This window comes from Falco cherrug, chromosome 4 (assembly GCF_023634085.1).
Source record: "Falco cherrug isolate bFalChe1 chromosome 4, bFalChe1.pri, whole genome shotgun sequence".
In the NCBI taxonomy this organism is placed as follows: Eukaryota; Metazoa; Chordata; class Aves; order Falconiformes; family Falconidae; genus Falco; species Falco cherrug.
Genome location: NC_073700.1, coordinates 26,412,478 through 26,431,888, shown reverse-complemented (window position 1 = coordinate 26,431,888; position 19,411 = coordinate 26,412,478). Strand labels below are relative to the sequence as shown.

The 19,411-nt window shown below is 42.9% G+C and overlaps 1 protein-coding gene across 8 annotated transcripts in view; it reads left to right on the top strand.

Annotated features, from left to right (window-relative positions):
• Window positions 1-55: 55 nt before the first annotated feature.
• Window positions 56-19,411, top strand: part of TSC2 (TSC complex subunit 2) — a 35,299-nt gene continuing 15,943 nt past the window's right edge. For 2 of the 8 annotated variants that reach the window (XM_055709497.1, XM_055709495.1), the window contains exons 1-26: window positions 56-74; window positions 1,411-1,575; window positions 2,448-2,534; window positions 3,197-3,307; window positions 4,184-4,328; window positions 4,451-4,568; window positions 5,074-5,122; window positions 5,515-5,640; window positions 5,993-6,066; window positions 6,414-6,540; window positions 7,196-7,339; window positions 7,568-7,705; window positions 7,912-8,015; window positions 8,815-8,896; window positions 9,792-9,947; window positions 10,269-10,385; window positions 10,932-11,054; window positions 11,344-11,450; window positions 12,065-12,218; window positions 12,933-13,055; window positions 13,349-13,483; window positions 14,058-14,247; window positions 14,731-14,824; window positions 15,140-15,242; window positions 15,466-15,560; window positions 18,127-18,255. In XM_055709497.1, the coding sequence (XP_055565472.1) occupies window positions 1,438-1,575; window positions 2,448-2,534; window positions 3,197-3,307; window positions 4,184-4,328; window positions 4,451-4,568; window positions 5,074-5,122; window positions 5,515-5,640; window positions 5,993-6,066; window positions 6,414-6,540; window positions 7,196-7,339; window positions 7,568-7,705; window positions 7,912-8,015; window positions 8,815-8,896; window positions 9,792-9,947; window positions 10,269-10,385; window positions 10,932-11,054; window positions 11,344-11,450; window positions 12,065-12,218; window positions 12,933-13,055; window positions 13,349-13,483; window positions 14,058-14,247; window positions 14,731-14,824; window positions 15,140-15,242; window positions 15,466-15,560; window positions 18,127-18,255 (2,969 nt within the window). In that variant the 5' untranslated portion in view covers window positions 56-74; window positions 1,411-1,437. Of the gene's footprint in view, window positions 75-838; window positions 1,600-2,447; window positions 2,535-3,196; window positions 3,308-4,183; window positions 4,329-4,450; window positions 4,569-5,073; window positions 5,123-5,514; window positions 5,641-5,992; window positions 6,067-6,413; window positions 6,541-7,195; window positions 7,340-7,567; window positions 7,706-7,911; window positions 8,016-8,814; window positions 8,897-9,791; window positions 9,948-10,268; window positions 10,386-10,931; window positions 11,055-11,343; window positions 11,451-12,064; window positions 12,219-12,932; window positions 13,056-13,348; window positions 13,484-14,057; window positions 14,248-14,730; window positions 14,825-15,139; window positions 15,243-15,465; window positions 15,561-18,123; window positions 18,256-19,411 lie in introns of those variants that run through there. The other 6 variants (XM_055709496.1, XM_055709494.1, XM_055709500.1 and 3 more) reach the window with 4 other exon arrangements.

The following is a 19,411-nucleotide window of genomic DNA, read 5'->3' as shown; positions in this document are numbered from 1 at the left end:
GGGGCGCGGCGCGGGGGGGCCGGCGCGGAGCGGGGCGCGGGCCGGGGGCGGCGGGCCCGGGCCGGGGGCGGCGGGTGAGTGAGGCGGTGGGCGAGCGGCGGTCGCGCTGCCCAGGCCGGGGGTGCTGCCTGGGGCGGGGGCTGGGGCCCGGGGCCCTGGCGGGGCCTAGCGGGAGGCGGGGCCTGGCCGTGCCCCGGGAGGGGTGTGGGGCTGCCCCGGCTGCGGGGTGTCCCCGGGTGTCCCCTGTCAGGGAGACACGGGGGGGGTGGCCCGTGGGGTGGCCCCTGTTGTGTGTGCGTAAGGGGTTGTGGCGCGTCCCGGGGTGGAGGTGGTGGTGGTGGTGGTGTTGGGGGCGGGGGGTAATTGTGGTGTGGTCCCGGCGTGGCCGTGGGGCATGGGGGAACGCTGCCATGTCCTGGGCTGTGTGAGGGGCTGCGGTGTGTCCCCAGTGGTGTTGGGCTGGGGGCCATGGCCTGTCCACTGGGCTGGGGGCTGTGGTGTGTCCCCTGGTGATGCTGGGCTGGGGGCCATGGCATGTCCCCTGGGCTGTATGAGGGGTTGCGGTGTGTCCCCTGGGCTGGGGACCATGGCGTGTCCGCTGGTGATGCTGGGACAGGGTCAGTGCCGTGTCCCTGGGGAGCACAAGTGATCGCTGTGGCAGGTGCCCGGGGTGTGGGGAAGGCTGTGGTGTGTCCCTGGAGGCACAGGGCATAGCTGAGGGGCTGCCAGCTTTGTGCCGAGGGCAGGGTGCTGGGCAGGGGTGCAGGGAGCGGGTGTCCAGCTCTGGGCTGGGTCCGGGGGTCCCTGAGGGGCAGCGGGTTGGGCAGGCGGGGGGGACAGTTTCTGAAGGATGCTGCTGTCAGTGTGCTGTTGCTGTAATGGGTGTGTTTGTTCTCACCTCCCCACTTTCTCCTTGCCTTGGCACCATTTGGACGTTTGAACGCTGCAGTTCTTAAGTCCTGCCTCACGTCTGTCTACTTTCAGCATCTGCTTTACAGCGCTGTGTGCTTGTCCACTGCTTTTGGACTGGGAATGAGTACCGCCAAAAAGTGTGTGTGTGTGTGCAGTTATACTTCAGAAATCAGCTCAGTGGTTTTAAAATGGTGGTTGCTCTGCATGGGCTGTGGTGGTGCTGGCCGTTCAGAGCTCCCAGAAAATGGTAGCCCTGAACTCCGTGTTCCCTGGGTTGCTGCAGGATGCCGGTGCTGAAGGCAGGAGCAGCACAGGCTCCCCGTGCACGCAGGCTCCTCGCTGCTTCATCCTCAGTGTGGGGCTTCTCCCTTGTTTGAAACGGCTTGTGACACCAGAGCAGTTTGTAAAAGCCAAGTCATGACAGGTGTTACTGGTGTTTTCCTGCTTAAAGGTTCCCCTTGGGCTGCCCTTAACAAAAACCTTGTTCTGTATTTGCAGGGGCTCAGCGCTGCTTGCTTGTCAGCAATGGCAAAGCCTCAGAGCAAGGATTCTGGACTGAAGGAGAAGTTCAGGAATCTCCTGGGGCTGGGAACATCCCGGGGAAGTTCAAAGTCATCGGAGGGCAAACAAACAGAGTTTATCATCACTGCAGAAATACTCAAGGTGTGAGAACTGACCATAGTAAAGGTGGGGATAGTGCCTGGATGACCTGAGCTGACAGGGTCGGAAGGAGGGCTTGCTCGTTCTCCTTTCTGTTTTGACATCCATTCCCTCTCCAGTCATGCTTTTTCACTGTATCTCTCTATTCCTTCTCTAACGAAACAGATGTAAAACTCACCTACTTTGAAGTTACAGCATTTTAGTTGTTTGGTGTTTGAATGCTTTTGAGATATTTGATAGGATGGTGTTGTCTTATGTCTGGTTACAGGGTGTTTCCTCAAAACATGTTGCTTTTTTTTATAGTCAGAGTTTGATGAAGTTTATGTGGTGGCAGTTAGCACAAGCTGGAAACGGTTTTATTTTATGAAAACCTTACGATTTTGTGAAATATAAAACAATTTTTTAAAAAATTATTCCAGTAATTGGTACAGCAAGTCTGTAAGCAGAATAGTTGGCATGCAGGGATGAAAACACATAAAAAGGAGGAGACTAGAATCCCATCTGTGCTGGAGCAGCCAAGCTCTTACCTGCTGGAAGGCTAAGGAGCTGGTCTCCTTTCTCTACCCTTCTCCCATGAACTGGGCAAGTGCCACAGCCAGTGAGTTACTAACTTTTCTGAAGAAAATGAGATACTCTGTCCTGGAGGTGGAAAGCTGCTTGGCTTCAGTTCTGTGGAAGTTCTAGTTTTGACAAATCATTTGCTAATGGAAAAAAGTTTTTGGAGAAATTCTTGGAAAGCTCCAGTGATGACTAATGGTTAGATCATTTTGGACAAATATGTAATTTATTTTTCAGTGGTTCACGATCCCCTTTGAGAAATGGATAAGTGTTTCTAGTAAGATAAACTGTTAGCTTATTTCTACATTTCTTTCCAGGAACTGAGCATAGAATGTGGATTAAGTAATAGGATACGAGCAATCAGTCAAATCTGTGAAGTGGCAAAAACAAAAAAAATTGAAGAGGTAAGTTTCAAAGTGTTCAGTGAATAGTGGAAAGATGAAAATTTAAGCAACAGCTCTTAACCTATTGTAAGAAGTTCCTTTAGACTGCCTTTTAAAACTGATAATCCCAGAAGCTGTTTTGTGCTGTCCAAACCTGTAAATGGATGGCTCACAGGCCCTGGAAATTAGTCTTGTCCAGCCTACCAGCAGTGGAGCAGGGAGGACATAGCTGGTGGGCCTCCTGAACTGAATGGTTGGAGAATGCTGCGAATATTCAGGCCTGTTCAGGATGGTTCTTGGGAAAAGATATTAATCTTGCAGAAGAGGTGTTTGCTAGCTCCTTCTGTCTTGTTAATAAGCAACCTCAAATTGGTTTTAAGGTCGTCTTGTATTTGGGTGGAGGTTTCTGCACACATATTCACACTGAAGTAAGTGTGTGAAGGAAGAACTTCAGTTACTGGGGTGCAGGTTGTCACGTAGGATGGGATTTGGTGTCTCGTATGGTTTGTCCGAGTTTATGACTGGGCAAGTGAGAGTGTCCCTCAGAAAAGATAACTCTGGACATAAAATCCCTGGAGATCTTGTTCGTTAACGTGCCATAATTAATGACTGATCTACTGGGTAAAGATCCTAGAAGAAGCTTAACTTGCCTACTGCCGCCTGTCTGCTGTGTTTGTTTGCAGCATGCAGTGGAAGCAATATGGAAAGTGGTAGCCGATATGCTCCAGCCAGAGCGCCCCATTGAAGCCAGACATGCTGTTCTTCATCTGCTAAAGTCAATCGTTCAAGGACAGGTAAAAACAAGCTGTGGAAGAAACACTACACTTAGATAGGGTTTGTGCAGAGTACGAACATGAAAAATCCTCTATTCTACAATTTTCTGTGTTTCTTATTTTGGTTGTGCCTAGTAAATGGGCAGAGGAAGCATTTTAATTTACGTCTTGGTTTGACCTCAGCAGAATTTTTTATAAAACTCATAGAAAAGTTTTCTGTTTTGGGGCAATGTTCTTGAAAAAGAGGAAATACTTTGGGTTAAGTTCAGCATAGTACAGCAAATTTTATATGGTCTTTGCCCAGACCCATTAGTCCTGGTCTGCAGCTGGTTTTGATGTTTCAGCATGTCAAGTATGCAAGAGCTTCTGTCTGAGATACTTTTCTGGCCTCGCCAAGTTAAGCATACTGTGAATTCTTTGAATTTCACAGTGTGCTATACAAATGTAAGACTGTATCAGACTAAAGTTCTGGTTTTCGCTATTCTGAAAAAGTAGGGGTAGATGCTTTTGAAAAGAATAGTCATCCTGGTTTGTTGGCTTTGGGGTTTTTTGAGTGCTGTACTGGCAGTGCTGGAAGTTGCATTTCTGTGGATTACTTTGGGTATTGGATGCTGTCTGTGTGTTGCTGGACAAAATGCCTCCTGTCCTGAGTGCTGATTTAACAGGTTGAGAAGACCTGAGCCACTGTCAAGAGCCAGTAGAGGCTGGAGGTATTTTCAGGAGACTTTCATAGCCCATAGGAAAAGAAAATAATTTCAAGCATGAAGATTGCTGTTACAGACCTTGATAAGATCCAGGCCTTAACTGTCTTTTTTCATTAGTGACACTGTTAACTATCCCCTCCCTTTTTTTTCTTTTTTTTTCTTTTTTTTCTTTTTCTTTTTTTTTTTTTTAAAGGGTGAGAGATTAGGGATCCTCAGAGCACATTTTTTTAAGGTTATTAAGGACTATCCCTCCAATGAAGACTTGCATGAACGGCTTGAAGTGTTCAAGGCTCTAACTGGGAATGGGCGATACATCACCTACTTAGAAGAAGAGTTAGGTGAGTGTTGTGTCTGCTCCTGTTCAGTTTGGTGGGAATAAGTCAAGGGACAGGCATGCAGTGATACGTAGTAACAGTTCTGGGTAGAAAGCATGTTGTGACGGTTCGTTTTCCTTCTTCAGCTGACTTTGTACTACAGTGGATGGATGTTGGTTTGTCTTCTGAGTTCCTTCTGGTTTTAGTGAACCTGGTGAAATTCAATAGCTGCTATCTGGAAGACTACGTAGCTGACATGGTCCAGTAAGTTGGTTTCTTTTAACTCCTGCATGCTCATTCTTGGTAAATTACAGGAGAAAGTTGCAGTTCAATATACAGATAAGTGAATTCTTTTTCATCTAGTTTGGATCTGTTTCATTCCAGGTCATACCTGACATTTCTGGCAAACATTTGATTTTCAGTTCTTACAATGTTCAAATCTGTTTCAGTTTAGCTGCATGTGCTTTTGCCATTGCATGTGGGGGACCTGATTGTGTTGCTTAGTCTCACAAAGGGTCTCTGCTATTGTATTAGCATAGGCATATTGAGTTGCATTTCAGTGCAATTTTAATTATTTAAAGTTAGTTTAACTTTATAAAAGAGGTTGTACTGTTCAGTGCCTCTAAGAGTGTTAACAACCATGTCAATTGTAAATAAAGGGAATGATGAGTAAAATAATATGCCGATTTCCTTATCTGTTTTGGCTTTTTGTAATTTGCCTAAAATCACATTAAGTAAACAATTATAATTACATTTTCTTTCCTAACAGCAAGATATGCCTCTTGTGCATTCAGACTTCATCATCTGTGGACATAGAGGTCAGTGATTTGAGTCTCTCTTAGTACTTTAGAATTCTTTAAAATTCTTTGAAACTGTAACTTCTGCAAACAAAATGAGATCATCAGACTCTCCTCTCAGTTTATTCCCACCGTACAAGAGAGCTAATACAATATTATGAAGTATTTGTAAGCCATTGGATCTCATACGCAAATAATAATTTTATTCTAAAATGAACAGAGCGTTGATAATTTCGATAAGTGAATCAGTTTTTCAGCAGTGCTTTTTATGGTTTTTTCCATCTTGCAATGATTAAAAGAAAAAAATAAAAAGACCTATCTGTGTCCCTTTTGACTTCCAGGCTCTGCCAGGTTAGGATTTGACTTGCATTTTATTCAGAGAGAAGTGTATAATCATTTTCTCTTTCCCAAAGATTTCCTTGCAAGTCCTAGATGCAGTTGTTTGCTATAATTGCCTGCCCTCGGAGAACCTGCCAGTATTTATCATCACTTTGTGCCGTACCATCAACGTGAAGGAGCTCTGCGAGCCATGCTGGAAGGTCAGAACTCTCTTGCAGTTTTGTTTTTTTAATGAGCTCACTGTTTTGGCCTCACAGATGAAGTGCCAGATGTGCTTGTGCACATCTGCCATGATTTCAGTTTGGTTTTAAGAGTAAATTTAAAATTGTTACAAGTATTAAGGGATCAGCACGTCGTTAGTGTAAGTCCTGTCAAGTCCATGGACTTTACCCATAGTTTCCTCTCAGATGGTGTGACAGGCTTCTGTTGTGGCATGGAAATGGCTGGACACGTTTACTTACATAAGCGGACACGATCAGCCAGCTAACTGCGTATTTAGGCTAATGAGCATTTTAACAATTGGATATTTAAGTGTTTTCTTTGAATTTGCAGCTTATGCGCAACCTTTTGGGAACTCATTTGGGACACAGTGCCATCTACAACATGTGCAGGATCATGGAAGACAGGTAAAGAAGGTGTATCTCACAGAAGCCAAGGAGTTCAGTAGAGGTCCAGTTGACAAGGATAGGGAGTCACTGACCTCAGTAGAACAAGCTGAAGGTTCTGGTGCTTAGAAATTAGTTCCCTTCCTAGTTATGCTGCTGAAGTGCTCATTTTTAGGCTTTTCTGAATTCAGTTTTCCTTTGCTTAAAGTTGTACTAAATGATTTACTGCTTTTAATGTTTGTAAATTGCTGTGCAAAGCTCTGATGTATAACAGCTGGTAATTCTTGTGACAGTGTGTATTTCTGTTGATTCTTCCATGCTAAAATAATTGTGGCATCGTCTAAGACTTCTCTCCCATCTGTTCTTAGAGCTTACATGGCGGATGCAGCGCTGCTGAGAGGAGCTGTGTTCTTTGTTGGGATGGCTCTGTGGGGTGCTCATCGCCTCAGTTCACTCAAGAATTCCCCAACTTCAGTGCTGCCTTCGTTCCTCAAGGTAGGATGGGATGCTGAGGAACTTTATAATCAGGTTTACATCTGGACCTGTACAAAGTTAGAACAAAAATGTGGTCCCCTGCATCAGGGGGATATTTGTATGCCTGAAAGACAAGAGACAGCAATTAGATGTGGGGTGAAGTGTGGGGAAACAGTAAAACAACAGAGGATTTAAGTTTGAAGCAGAGGTGCCCTTCTGGGATATCTTTGTTGGCCACAAAAGCAAAGTCTGAATGCTTTTTATCCAATATCTACATTGTGGGTACTTTGCCATAAAAAACAAAAACAGCAAAAACTTTCACTCTTTCCAGTGTGTGGTACAAAAAGTGAGAGATGGTGTCTTCAGGGACAGCCTCAGAACTCTTAAAATTGTCTCATCCAAATGCGTCAAGCAGGAATTACTAGCTTTAACCTCATGTGTCTGCTCTGTAAGATGGGGCCGTATTTGACATCTGATCTACAGCTGTTTGCAGGAGTGCATAACTGCACTTTGTAAAGTGGTTCTTTGCTTTGCTCTTTGTGTGTGTAGACTTGAATATTTATCTCAGGCCTTCAGGCTAAGTTCCTAATTGGTAAGGCATGTTTCATTTGCATTTCAGAGGGCTTCTGATCACTGCTTTCCAACTGTTAACTGAGTGAAGTGCTTTGTATTCCAGGCCATGACATGTCCCAACGCAGTTGTGTCTTATGAGATAGTTCTGTCCATAACACGTCTAATAAAGAAGTATGGGAAGGAGCTGCAAGCTGTAACGTGGGATATCCTTTTGGACATCATGGAGCGATTACTGCAACAGCTGCAGGTAAGTATTGAGCCTGCCTTGATGTGCTTTCAATCAAAAGACCTTACCATAAATACTTTTGCAAATCAATCTCCTGTTTGTACCCTCTAGCGAACTTTGAAGCTGAGTATAGGTTTACCCCAGTTCTCAATACTGTGCTTCTCAACCGAGTTTTTTGTTTGTATTTAAAAGTTAGCACTATCTGGTAAGGTAGGAGCCTTTTAGGAATGTTTTTTGTCTCTGTTTCAGAGTCTGGAGAGCCAAGAGCTTAAGTCCATTGTACATGATCTCTTGACTACAGTAGAAGAACTCTGTGATCAGAATGAATTCCATGGCTCTGAAGAGAGATTTTTTGAGCTGGTGGAAAGATGTGCTGATCAGAGACCAGTAAGACTTTTATTTATTGTTGCCTTCCTTTGTTGCCAGTTGAATCCATTTTGTTACTTGTACAGTTGAAAGTGGGGAGTCCTACAATAGCAAGTGGATAGCAGCAAGGACTTGTATGAGCCTTTTTCTTGGGGCGGAGGTTGGGGGAATGGATATATTGTATTTGCTTATACGCTAAAAAAAAATTCTTGATCTTTCTGTGAAAGGAATCTTCTGTATTAAACTTGATAACATACAGAGCTCAATCCATTCATCCTGCCAAAGATGGCTGGATTCACAACCTGCAGATGTTAATGGAGAGATTCTTCAGGTATGAAATCGTAACTTTGTGAGTATAAGGCAGTTTCAAATGTTTCTTGCCACCTTTTCATGTTAGATAATTTTGTTTTCTGAAGTTCTAATGTTAGTAGATGACTGCTAAGAAGTATGGTAGTTCCAGGCACAATACATGAAGGGATTTTGTTTAACAGCACAAAAACTTTCCACTGAGTTATTTATGCTGGTTTTTTTTTTTCTTCTTTTCTTCTTTTCTTTATTTCCATTGGATGGTGCTGTTCCAATTAGCTTAGTCAGTTATGTGTTCCACTCCACAGCACTTTGTAGTTCTGACACCAAACAAGACTTTCCTGTTAAGCATCAGGATTGCATATGGTTATCCAGTACTGAAGTTACCCGTTTTTGAATTGGTACTCCTGGAAGTAGTGTTGTGCTCTATGATACCAGCATGCAGCAATAACACACTTTTGTCTCATCTGTGAAATGCTGCCAAAGAACAACTCTTCCTGGGTGCCATATGTTTGGTTTTAAATTTGCTCACCAGAGCACTTGTTTTTCTGACGTGTGCTTCCTAGTTTGGATTGGAAATGGGAAAACTGCAGAAGGTCTCCAGAAGTAGTAAAAGCAGAATTGGGATTCCAGTTTCCAATTTAATCTGATTTCATATGTAAAGACATTAACTGAAGGCTCAACTGATCTCTTAACAGCTATTGTTCTAACTCTTAAGAAATTTCTTAGTTTGCTTTAGTTTTACTTTCCTTTTCTCCTCTCCCCGTTCCCTAAATATCAGCAACTTTATTTTATTCATCTTGAATTTGCTCTTCCCATTTTAGGAACGAAAGTCGTAGTGCTGTTCGTATTAAAGTTCTGGATGTCTTGTCCTTTGTCCTGAGTATTAACAGACAGTTCTATGAGGTGTGTGTTTATCTGTTTCTGATGATCTCATGCGAGATCTTAAGTGGGTGGGAACGGCTTTGGTGAGGCATGTTTTATGGCATGCTTCAGGTTGTCTCTGCCACCGGGGAACGCACAGAACTGTGCTTGAAATGTTGCACACAATAGACGTGTTTCTTTAGGATGCTTGTGAGAAGACTTGCCTTTTAATAGCCCTTAGTTGATACAGGTATGTGCAACTTGCAGTGGGAGCTGCTGTGTTTTGAGGACATACCTGGTTGTGTATTTGCTTCCCTGTTTTAAGGTTGTTAATTCCATATGCATTTTGGTTTTGTAAGAAAGGAAAGTCAATTTGTGAGATGCAGAGTTTACTTGAAAGTTTTATGAAAAGATGAAGTCTGGATGTAATCTGACATGAGCAGATTGACTTGTCTTGGTGCTTGCAGTTTAATTGCAATCCAAGATGGAAGCTGTCTGAGAGAGGAGTTACAGAAGAGCTCTGGGGGGTGTCTTCAGCTCCTTGGAATGTACCCAGAGTGTCAGAGGACAGGAAGGGGCAGAGGTGCTTCTTGGATTCCTTCAAGATCTGTGAAAACATGATGCTGTTTCATGTTTCCTCTCTTTTTCAAAAAACCAAGCCCTAGAAATCCCTTATCAACAGTCTGTTAGAGCGTGGGCTATCAAGTCTGTAGGACAGACAAAACCAAAAGCAATGTTCAACAAAAGTCATAAATATTTGGAGGGATGGCATACAGAAATACTTAATTGGATGGAAGAGGAAAGGTCAAGTTAGTTAGGAACAAGCCTAATATCAGAATAGCAGTGTTCTTTCATTTGTAGTTACTGTCTCTTCAACATGCTGATTGAACAACTGACAGCAAAATGTCAAGGCTTATTAAGGTCTGTCCTCTTGCAGGAAGAGCTGATAAACTTGGTTGTCATCTCTCAGCTGGCTCACATTCCAGAGGATAAAGATCATCAAGTCCGAAAACTGGCCACTCAGCTACTCGTAGACCTGGCGGAAGGCTGCAACACACATCACTTTAACAGCTTGCTTGATATCATAGAAAAGGTGAGGCAGGGTTTGGTCAGTTGTCAGTTGGCATCACCACGTCTTTTGCCAGATCCTCTTACTGTGGCTTGAGGAGACTAACCCGTGACTGTTACCAGTTGCATGGCTTAGTAGGATATTGTAAAACTGCTGGGGTTTGGAGGATGCAAATCTGAAGTGCAGAGTGGAAGGAGATTTAGAAACCCTATGCACATCCAAGCTATCTGACTGGGCTTGAAGAATTTCCAGCAAGTATGACCTGCTGTAGGCTTTCCTTACCGTCCAGGTTGAAATAAGGAAAAGATACGTTGCAGATCTAAACCATGTATTTCTTTTTAAAAGGTGGCTGCACATTCTCTCTCATCTCCTTCTGAACTGGAAGAGAGGGACTTGCTATCGTATTCAGCTTCTTTGGAGGATGTCAAGACAGCAGTTCTTGGACTCCTGATAATACTTCAGGTAAATGCTGCAGAGCATTAAACGTGTCATCTTCAGAATAGTTTTCTGCTGAACTTGGCTTTTTAGATAACTGTTCTACCTCTGTTAAATAGTCCGACTTTTGTTTTATCCACTTAGTATTTTAACTTTTTTTTAGTCATTCCTTTTGCTTTTGGGTACTGTATGACTGTTCACTAAATGTTTTCTTTTCTTAATTTCCATTGTACAATGAATATGAGCACATTTCCATATGTGGTGAGCAGATGTGTTCACAAACTAGCAGAAAAGGAGTGATTCATAACCCTGAACAGATCTGTTGTGTTTGGGTAGCCTGTTCTGAGATACGGTTAAGCAGTTGTGAAGAGTAGGTTGTTCCAGGCAGTGCCCTTCTGGAGCCAGGCATTATTGCTCTGGAGTCCTTGCAGAGGTTCAGTCCAGAGCCATCTGTTCATCTTGCTTTCAGGAGCAAGTTTTTACTGTGTTTGTCTGGAATTCTCAGTGTGGATACACATTTCTGAATATCAAATGTCAGTCTGCCCTTTGATTTGTGTTTCTGTTCCTCTGTAGACAAAACTCTACAGCTTGCCCTCCAGCCATGCGATGCGGGTGTACGAGATGCTGATTCACCACGTCCAACGCCATTATATATATGCATACAGCCTTGCAGTTGCTAGCAGCATCAGATTGCAGGTGTGAGCAGTAACCTATGCTTTCAGGTCGAGAGCTGCATGCAGTCTTTGGAATTCTTGGGTGCAGGTTGGGAATGTGTGCTCTAGAGCTTGCCAGAAGTAGAATTAAATGTTTCTTGGCTAATAGGAATATGAGTGTGTACTGTAACACCAGTAGTGATGCCTCCTACAGAACTAGCCACAGCACCTATTAAAAATCCCTTCGTACTTGCACAAGTATCACGTGGGGAGGCGGGAGGGTGTTCCACTGGCATGGGTTTTGAGTGATTCCAGTGTCTTCTCTGTTACAGGTATTTGATTTCCTGCTGATGCTTCGAGCTGACTCCCTCCACCGTCTTGGCCTTTCCAACAAGGATGGAGCAGTGAGGTTCAGCCCTTACTGTCTGTGTGATTTTGTGTAGGTTTCTCATTGCATTAAGCAAAAGCCGTTTCCCACGCTGTCTGGTATTTTTGCACGAGCTTAATGGTCCATCAGTAGCAATCTGCAGTTTTTCTGAATCTTCCAGATCCTGATGAATCAGCTGCTAGACAAGTCTATAGTTACAGCCTAGGATTGTCTCAACGAATAACTCATTGGTGAATTGTTCTTATAAATCACTTAGCTAGAAATTTCTCAGGCATGAAATTTCTGCTTCTGCTCACAAAGCTTCACAAAAATATTTGCAGTTTCCTGCCTCAAACCAGTTTTCACCTTCAGGTTTGATTCAATGATTTGTACAAATCTGGCTATTTAAGATTTTATTGCTTAGTCTGAAGTTCTTTGTGTAACACGCACCAAAAGATATTTAAGTTTGCTGCACGCCTGGATAGAAGAACCCTTAACCTCACCAAACTGACTCATTGCTGTCCATCTACTGAGCAATCCTGTATTTATTAATTGAAAAGGCAATTTATATTATTGTTTCGTCATTAAACTGGTTACCCTATAGGGTAGCACTGTAGGTCACATCAATAGGCGGTTCTGATCTTGACTTTACATTACAAGTATTTTTCTCCCTTTCTATGTTGTAGAGAAGCAGAGAAGAGGACTTCGGAGAAGAAGCCTACTGGTACGCTCTCCCCGCCTTCAGGAAGCCCCAGTGTGCCTTCCCAGAACGCCACTATCCGTATAGGGCACCTGCCATACTCAATGGTCTTTGGCGTCCTTCTGCAGTGTTTGAAGCAAGTACGTCCACTCTTAATGACATGTGTCATCTTTGTGTGAAACATGTCTGCTTAAACCAGCTGGCTAGAGAATCCTGTCCCAGAGTATCTAAATAATGTCTGAAAAGCGTTATGTAAAGGATCCTTCTTGGGCAGAATCTGTGTACAACCACCAGTGGGAGCACCAGTTCAGCTCTTCAGAAATTAAGGAACGCTTTCATTTCTGCTTCAGAATAGACAAGAGCAAAAAATGTGTTAAACGAAGATTAAAAAAGTGAACTTGTTTCTGAAAGAGCATTTGAAACGAAAGGAAACCCTCCCACTGCAAGTGTTTGAAGTATGTTGAGAACTGATAAATGTTTCCACTGCTAATAAACTAAATATAAATTGTTCGTTAGTGTTGTATTGGACATAGGACAGCGCCTCAGCACGTAACTGCTCTGGAAGCTAATTTGTGGTAGTGGTTAGGAAAATTGAATTCTGGCTCTGTCTTTTTGAGCTCAGTCAGATCTGGATACAAGTTATCTTCCAGTTGGTGCCAGTATTGCACCTAGAGCTAGTTGACAGATAGGAAGTAACTTGTGACAGCTAAATGCCATTTCTTTTTATGTAGCCACTATGACAAGACACATCTGCCTAGGAAATGGCATGTTGTTTGAAATTTGATTGGTCTTACTTTCAAACTGAACTGAAATCCTACAAAAATTTTCCACCTTGACTTTGTCTTTCTTTCCAGGAGACAGACTGGAAGGTGTTGAAGTTAGTCCTCAACAAATTACCTGAATCCCTCCGCTATAAAGTGCTATTTTTAACCTCTCCTTGTAACATAGACCTCCTGGCCTCTGCACTGAGCTACATGGTAATGGCATGCACCCTACTGGTGTATAATCACCAGATCCTTAGTTTGCTTGAGGGTTGGTTGGTTTGTAGTTTTTTTTCTTTGATCTAATATTTTGAAGATTAGCGTGCTGGTTGTCAGTTCGCACCTTTCCTTTTTTTGGGGGTTGTTTTATAGATGGGAGTAGGTAGTAATAAGTGTTCTTTATGTATGATGTGTACATGTGAAAAGGGAGCTATAGGCAGTGCCTGTCTACTGCCTTTTAGAGAGTATTTTTAGCGTGAAGTCTTCTAACTGACTGTGTGATGTATCAGCTCACAGACAAAAAGACTACCGACAGGCTCCATGGTACCCCAGAAGGCTTTTCTCGCACTGATTTGCATCTGGCTGTAGTCCCAGTACTGACGGCATTAATATCCTACCATAATTATCTGGACAAAGCTAAACAGGTATGTGGAAAGTAAGAGAGTGTAGAGGGGGGATGGGACCTGGGCCTCTGTAATAGAGCATTTTCTCATGCTAGCCCATTAGGAGACTTAAATACAAGGTAACACTGCCCTTTTGTTATAAAAAGTTGCATCTGCTGTATTTGGCGTGGTGTCGAGGTGAAAAAACACTTTGCTGACTTTGCACAGCAGTAGCTGTCGAGTCAGTTGCATTCACTGCTCTCTGCCCATACCTGTCCCCTCCTCAGATTCCTGGGTGACCTTACCCTCTGCCAGAAGACCCTGATAAACATAAAAATTCTGTTTAATCAGAAACTGAAATACTGATTTCTAAAATGTTTTCTTGATTAAAGTCCCACCTTAAGATTTTGGCCTAGAATATATGCAGCGTTATATGGGGTTCTGTGTTAGTTCTGTGTTAGTGCGTTTTGGCTAAGAATTCATGTGTGTCATACAGGCTTGGCAGTAGTCATACCTTCCAAGCCATGCTGAAATGCTAACTGGAGCCAGGAGATGGTACATCAGAGGTTTTCTCTTTCGCTGTGTTAAGACGTTTTTTTCTTTTTTACTCTTCTAGCGTGAAATAGTGTATTGCCTGGAACATGGTCTTATTTATCGCTGTGCAAACCAGTGCGTTGTGGCACTCTCTGTCTGTAGCGTCGAGATGCCCGACATCATCATAAAGGCACTTCCTGTCTTAATAGTCAAATTAACCCACATTTCTGCTACAGCCAATATGGCAATTCCTCTCTTAGAATTTCTTTCAAGTAAGTTGTAATGTTCTTCTACTTTAGATCTTCTCTAGTTGTAAATGTGTTATTTGCACTGAATATGGCAATTGTGTTAGTCATAAATGTGTCATTTGCACTGAATATTTGCTTGTGTTAGTCATATGGAATGGCTTGTAAGGGTTTCTTGGGTTTTGGTGATGCCCTTGCACCATGCTCCAGACATCAGTGTTTGATCATCTCTTGTTTGTTACTGTTTTTCCATTTAAAGTGCTTGCACACACTGGAGAAAGAGACATGCTTTGTGTCATGCAGCCATACAGCAACAGGAAATATGAAGCTGCTGTTTCCACGTTGCTGCTTACAATTTAAATAGCATGAAAGTTAGACCATGAGGTTAACTTATTTGTCAGCTGATGATTTAGAAGAAACAAAACAATTCAAATCGAACTGGATTATGATGTTGGATAGTTTGTGTTCAGAGACCTCACCTGTGTTGGTTTTCTTCTTGAACTGTTCTAGCTCTAGCAAGGCTGCCTCACCTCTACAGGAACTTTGCAGCAGAGCAGTACGCCAGTGTGTTCGCCATCTCCCTACCATACACAAACCCTTCCAAGTAAGTTCATAGCAAATGTGCTTCTACCTCAACTGTGAAATTAAGGAAATGAGACATGCTTTTTTTTGTAGTACTTGGGTCAAGGTTATTTATAGGATATTGCTCATTATCTCTAGGCTTTTTCTGAAGAAGGAACGTACTCACCTTGGACAAAGTATCTATTTTTCTGGAACAGAGCTTTTGAGTTTTTTTTTATTTATACTTAGAGTGGGTAAAGGAACAGTTCTGTTTCTCAGATTGAAAAGTAATTCTGTTCGCTTCTGTGGTGGCATCGTAATGCAGCATTAAACTCTGAGATCTTTCTGCTGTTTTTAGGTTTAACCAGTACATTGTTTGTCTGGCCCATCACGTGATAGCTATGTGGTTCATTCGGTGTCGCCTTCCCTTCCGAAAGGACTTTGTCCCCTACATTACAAAGGTAATGGACGCTACTGAATGAAGCAGTACATAATAAAAATGATGACTTAAAAACTAGTTTGAGAAGTTTAAAAGGTTCTGTTTGAAGCTAGAAGATTTCTACTTTTCTTGTCAACATCTTTTTCAAAACTGACTGTGAGTTCTTGTGCGTTGCCCATGATTGCAGTCTGTCAGCTGCATGTCCTAGCCATCCAGACGGTTAATCTGTTTGTCTCGATCTGCAGGGTTTGCGCTCGAATGTCCTCCTTTCCTTTGATGACACGCCTGAGAAGGACAGTTTCAGGGCTCGCAGTACAAGCCTGAATGAGAGGCCAAAAAGGTAAATTATATTTGACTCCAGCAGGGTCTTGGTTCCCTGTTCTAGTGCTCACACCCTTCCTTGTGTTTTTCTGAAGGAGGCTGGGTCTAATTATCCAAAATCTGACAGCGCATTTAAGCAAGCAAAGTAAACCTCTTTAGGTCAGGGGACTGGTAAATGACAAACTGACTAACTTGGGTTGGTAAGAAGCTGGAATCAAACCAAGCTGACAGTCTGATAGTACGTATGAGGGCATCACCAGCTGTTCTGTAAGCCTTTGCAGTAAGGTGTGGGGCTTTTTGTGGTTAATTTTTGAAAATCAACAGTTCTTTCAGGTTGATGTGCGTCAGTATAATGCTGCCAGAAGTAATAGAGAAAGGTAATAGCGGAAGTAACAGAATACCATGTTCATATTGATAGTGTTAACTCCTTTAGATAATTGATCTGTAATGACTAAATGATTGCCAGAGAAATTGTTGTGATTAGCAACCTGTATAAATTGAGAGTGCCAACGCTGTGTTTTTCCATAGTGTTATCTGTCAAGTTGGTGTACTGGGTGGCAGACAGCTGCCTTCTGTGTATCTGGATGTCCTGATCTCTTTTTTTTTTTTTTTTTTTTTTTTTTTTTTTTAAATCTTGAAGCCATTATGTCAGTTTTAAGCAAAGCCTAACCTAATGTCTTTGGAAGTCAGAAGGTATCTTGCCCGCAGTCTTTCCAAGTAACATTTGCCAGGATAGGAGAGTATTCCTTGGAAGGCATTCAGTTTCTCTAACGTCCTTTACCTGCAGGGCTTACCTAAATTGGTTCACTTGACTTGCTTCAGTGTTAATGTGCAGTAAGCATACAGTGGCATTTGAACCCTGGGGAAAGTGCCTCTACTTTAACTGCAAGGCTCAATGAGTATCTTGCAATGAAGAAACACCATCCCTGCCCTAATGCTATAGCTGTGAACCCTGTTTTGTGTTTCATCTCTCCCATCTCCTCCTCTTTCATTCAGAAACTTGGAAGAGAAGCCTTTTGACACTTGTCTCTCAAATTAGAATTTCAACTAATCTTTTTTTCCAAAAACCTGTTAAATTCTACCAGGTTGGAATACTACTGTATCTAAAGGCTTTTGCTAACACTGCTGGATCACTTTCCACAGAAATCTCTGCTAAGGAGTGTGGGCTGTACTCAGGCAGCAACCCAAAACACCACAATGGCAGGATGCCACTGCCTCTGAGTCTGTCTGAACCTGGGTTCTGGCCAAGTGAGAGAGGAAAGAGCTTCAAGCAAATATCTGTTTCCTTGCTTGAGAAGCTTGTGTGCTTGCTTTTCACTCCTTAAGCCCAAAGATTAAGCATTTCTGTGCCGTAGCTGAGGTGCTGGGTGTTCCATGATCCCCGTGGTTCCCAGCGTTGCTGAATGGCCTGATGTTGGTGTAGGTGACTATCTCGGAGTACAGGCTTGTGCTCTCTGCAGTTGCATCTCCATCTGTGGCCAAAAGTGATCTGTCAGAGGTTGCTGGGAGAAGAAGGACAAATAAATTCTGATTCTTCCAGGTGGCTCTCTGAAGTGTAATAATTCACTGAAAGGAAGATGGCAAGTAATCATGTTTAGAAAGAGCCAGAAGGGTTAAATTAGTATCTTCATTTTAGATAGGGGGATGTGAACTGTTGGACCAACTGTTATGTCCAAATTAGTACCGATCCCAGACATGCAACTCAGCTGTGGCTAAAGTGCCTCTTAGATGTTAATTGCTGTCACCTCTTACCTGTGGTTGGCACCTGACAATGTAAAGGCTTATCTTCCTTTCTATTCCAGTTGAAAGTCAAGTGGGTTACCTCAAGCCACCGAAATAAGACAGCCTGTTTGACAGAAAAGCATCCCGCAGTCAGCAACAGCCAAGAGGATGTTTGTCTCCTCGCCCTCCCATCTGTGCAGTGAGAAGGATCAGTCCCATAGACACGGGTTGAGCCTCCCCCAGTGTCTCGAGCCGAGCTGAGGGGCACCCCTGAGTGGCCCTGGGGTTTTTTTTGCGATTCAGGGTAGAAGCTCAGATTTGGGCCAGGCCTAGCAGCGGTAGAGATGGCTGACACATTCCTGGGTCCCTTAGAAAAATGTGCTGCTGCCTGGTGTTGGTAAAGAATTTTAGGATCTGGTCTCTGTGGAAGTAGTCGGGCTTTTAGCCGTGCAGAAGTGGTGGGTTGGGGCAACACGAGGTGGCTGAACTGCACAAAACTTCTCAGACTTGAGAAATTTGTGCCAAATTAGCATTCAGGTGCTCTTGCCTTTTTTTAACAGCGCAGTATTCCAACTATCATTTCAATCAGTTTTTTGTTTTAACTTGTACTAATTTCATTTGTTTCGTAGCACATTTAAAATCTTGTTTTCAAAATGTGGTTTGTCTTTTTAATGCTTTCAGCTCTGCTTGTTTGTATGTTTTAATTTTTGTTTTCCTTTTTTGGCATTTGTTTTATTTTACATCACCCTCCGGGATCCCCCAATATTGACCCTGTGACCTGTGACCTTTCAACCTACATCCCTACAATGATTTCCTCCCTTCCTGTGACCTCTTTTGGGGCTTGGTGCTTCTCCACCTAGTAGTTTAAGACTAGCCAAAAATGCAAAGCAAGGCTTGAATAACTCTCCTCCAGTGAAAGAGCTGAAAGAATCCTCTGCAGTTGATGCCTTCCGATCCCGCAGCATCAGTGTGTCTGAACATGTGGTCCGCAGGTAGAGGCACTTTAAATGGGGAGAATCCAAGAGCAACTTAGCGCTTGGAAATTTTACTGCAAGGGTGGGTGGAAGCAGGGTGGATTTGCATGTGGGATGCTTGCATGACTTTGTTACGCGATGAAAAACTGGCCTTAGCCACAGCCAAAGGTTTTGGGAAAGTATCATGGATATTCTATGGCTTCCCAACGCTGGCTATTGGGCTGTCAAATCACACCGTGTGTTGTGTATGGTTACTTTGCCCTATTCTCTGATGCTTTAGCAACAAAATTTTCTTTTTTCACAGTGAAAGTGGTGCAGGGGAGAAAAACAGACAATAAAAACCCACAAAAAAAAAAAAAAGGAAAAAGGTTGCATTCTGTGGAAATGAAAGTCCTGCTTACAACTTCATCTTCTAAGCAGTGACTTGCCCCAGGCGAGGCTTTTAATACTCTGCAAAGTTAGATACAGACCCTCCTCCCAGACTATGAGGAGTAGTTCTGGCCTCCGTTTAGGATTTGTTCTTGGAGGCAGAGGGAGCTGATGGAAGTATTTTGGTCTAAAGTATGATGCTGTGAAAACCTCGGTTTGTCTTTCTGCAGAGCAGTGAAATGAATGCTCAGCCCATATGAAGCTATTGCCTTCATGACTAAAGAGACTTAAGTTTTGATTGCAGGCATTGATCTGCTCACAGGAAAGACAAATCTATTTACGCTAGTTTTTAAAACTTATTTCTGGAGTGCTTCCCTTGAAGCGTTAAACTGCTGCCTATGATGTGTTGGTTTAAAATCTGAACCTGAAGATTTGTCCCTTAATCTGTAAGGATTGCTGTCAGTGGAACTTTTTATTTTCTGTGGTTTTTATCTTTGACTGTGGGGTGTTTGGGGGAAAGACACTGCAGTGACTGAATTGTGAATACAATTCTGGCACTTCATTCTCTGATATCCCCATTACTCTATTAGGTCATTTTCTTCTCTTGTATTTATGTGTAAATGGTAGCAGCTAAAAGTTCAGATAATTACCCGTAATGATGCCAAAGAAGTTGCCACATCATAAAAAATTTGGCTGTGCCTCAGCTTAGTTTGTATTACAGTGGCATAAGGAGTCATGTTTATAAAATATTGCAATCCAGACTGTTAGTGCAATTGCTTTAAATCGCATTGCTAACGTGGCTGAT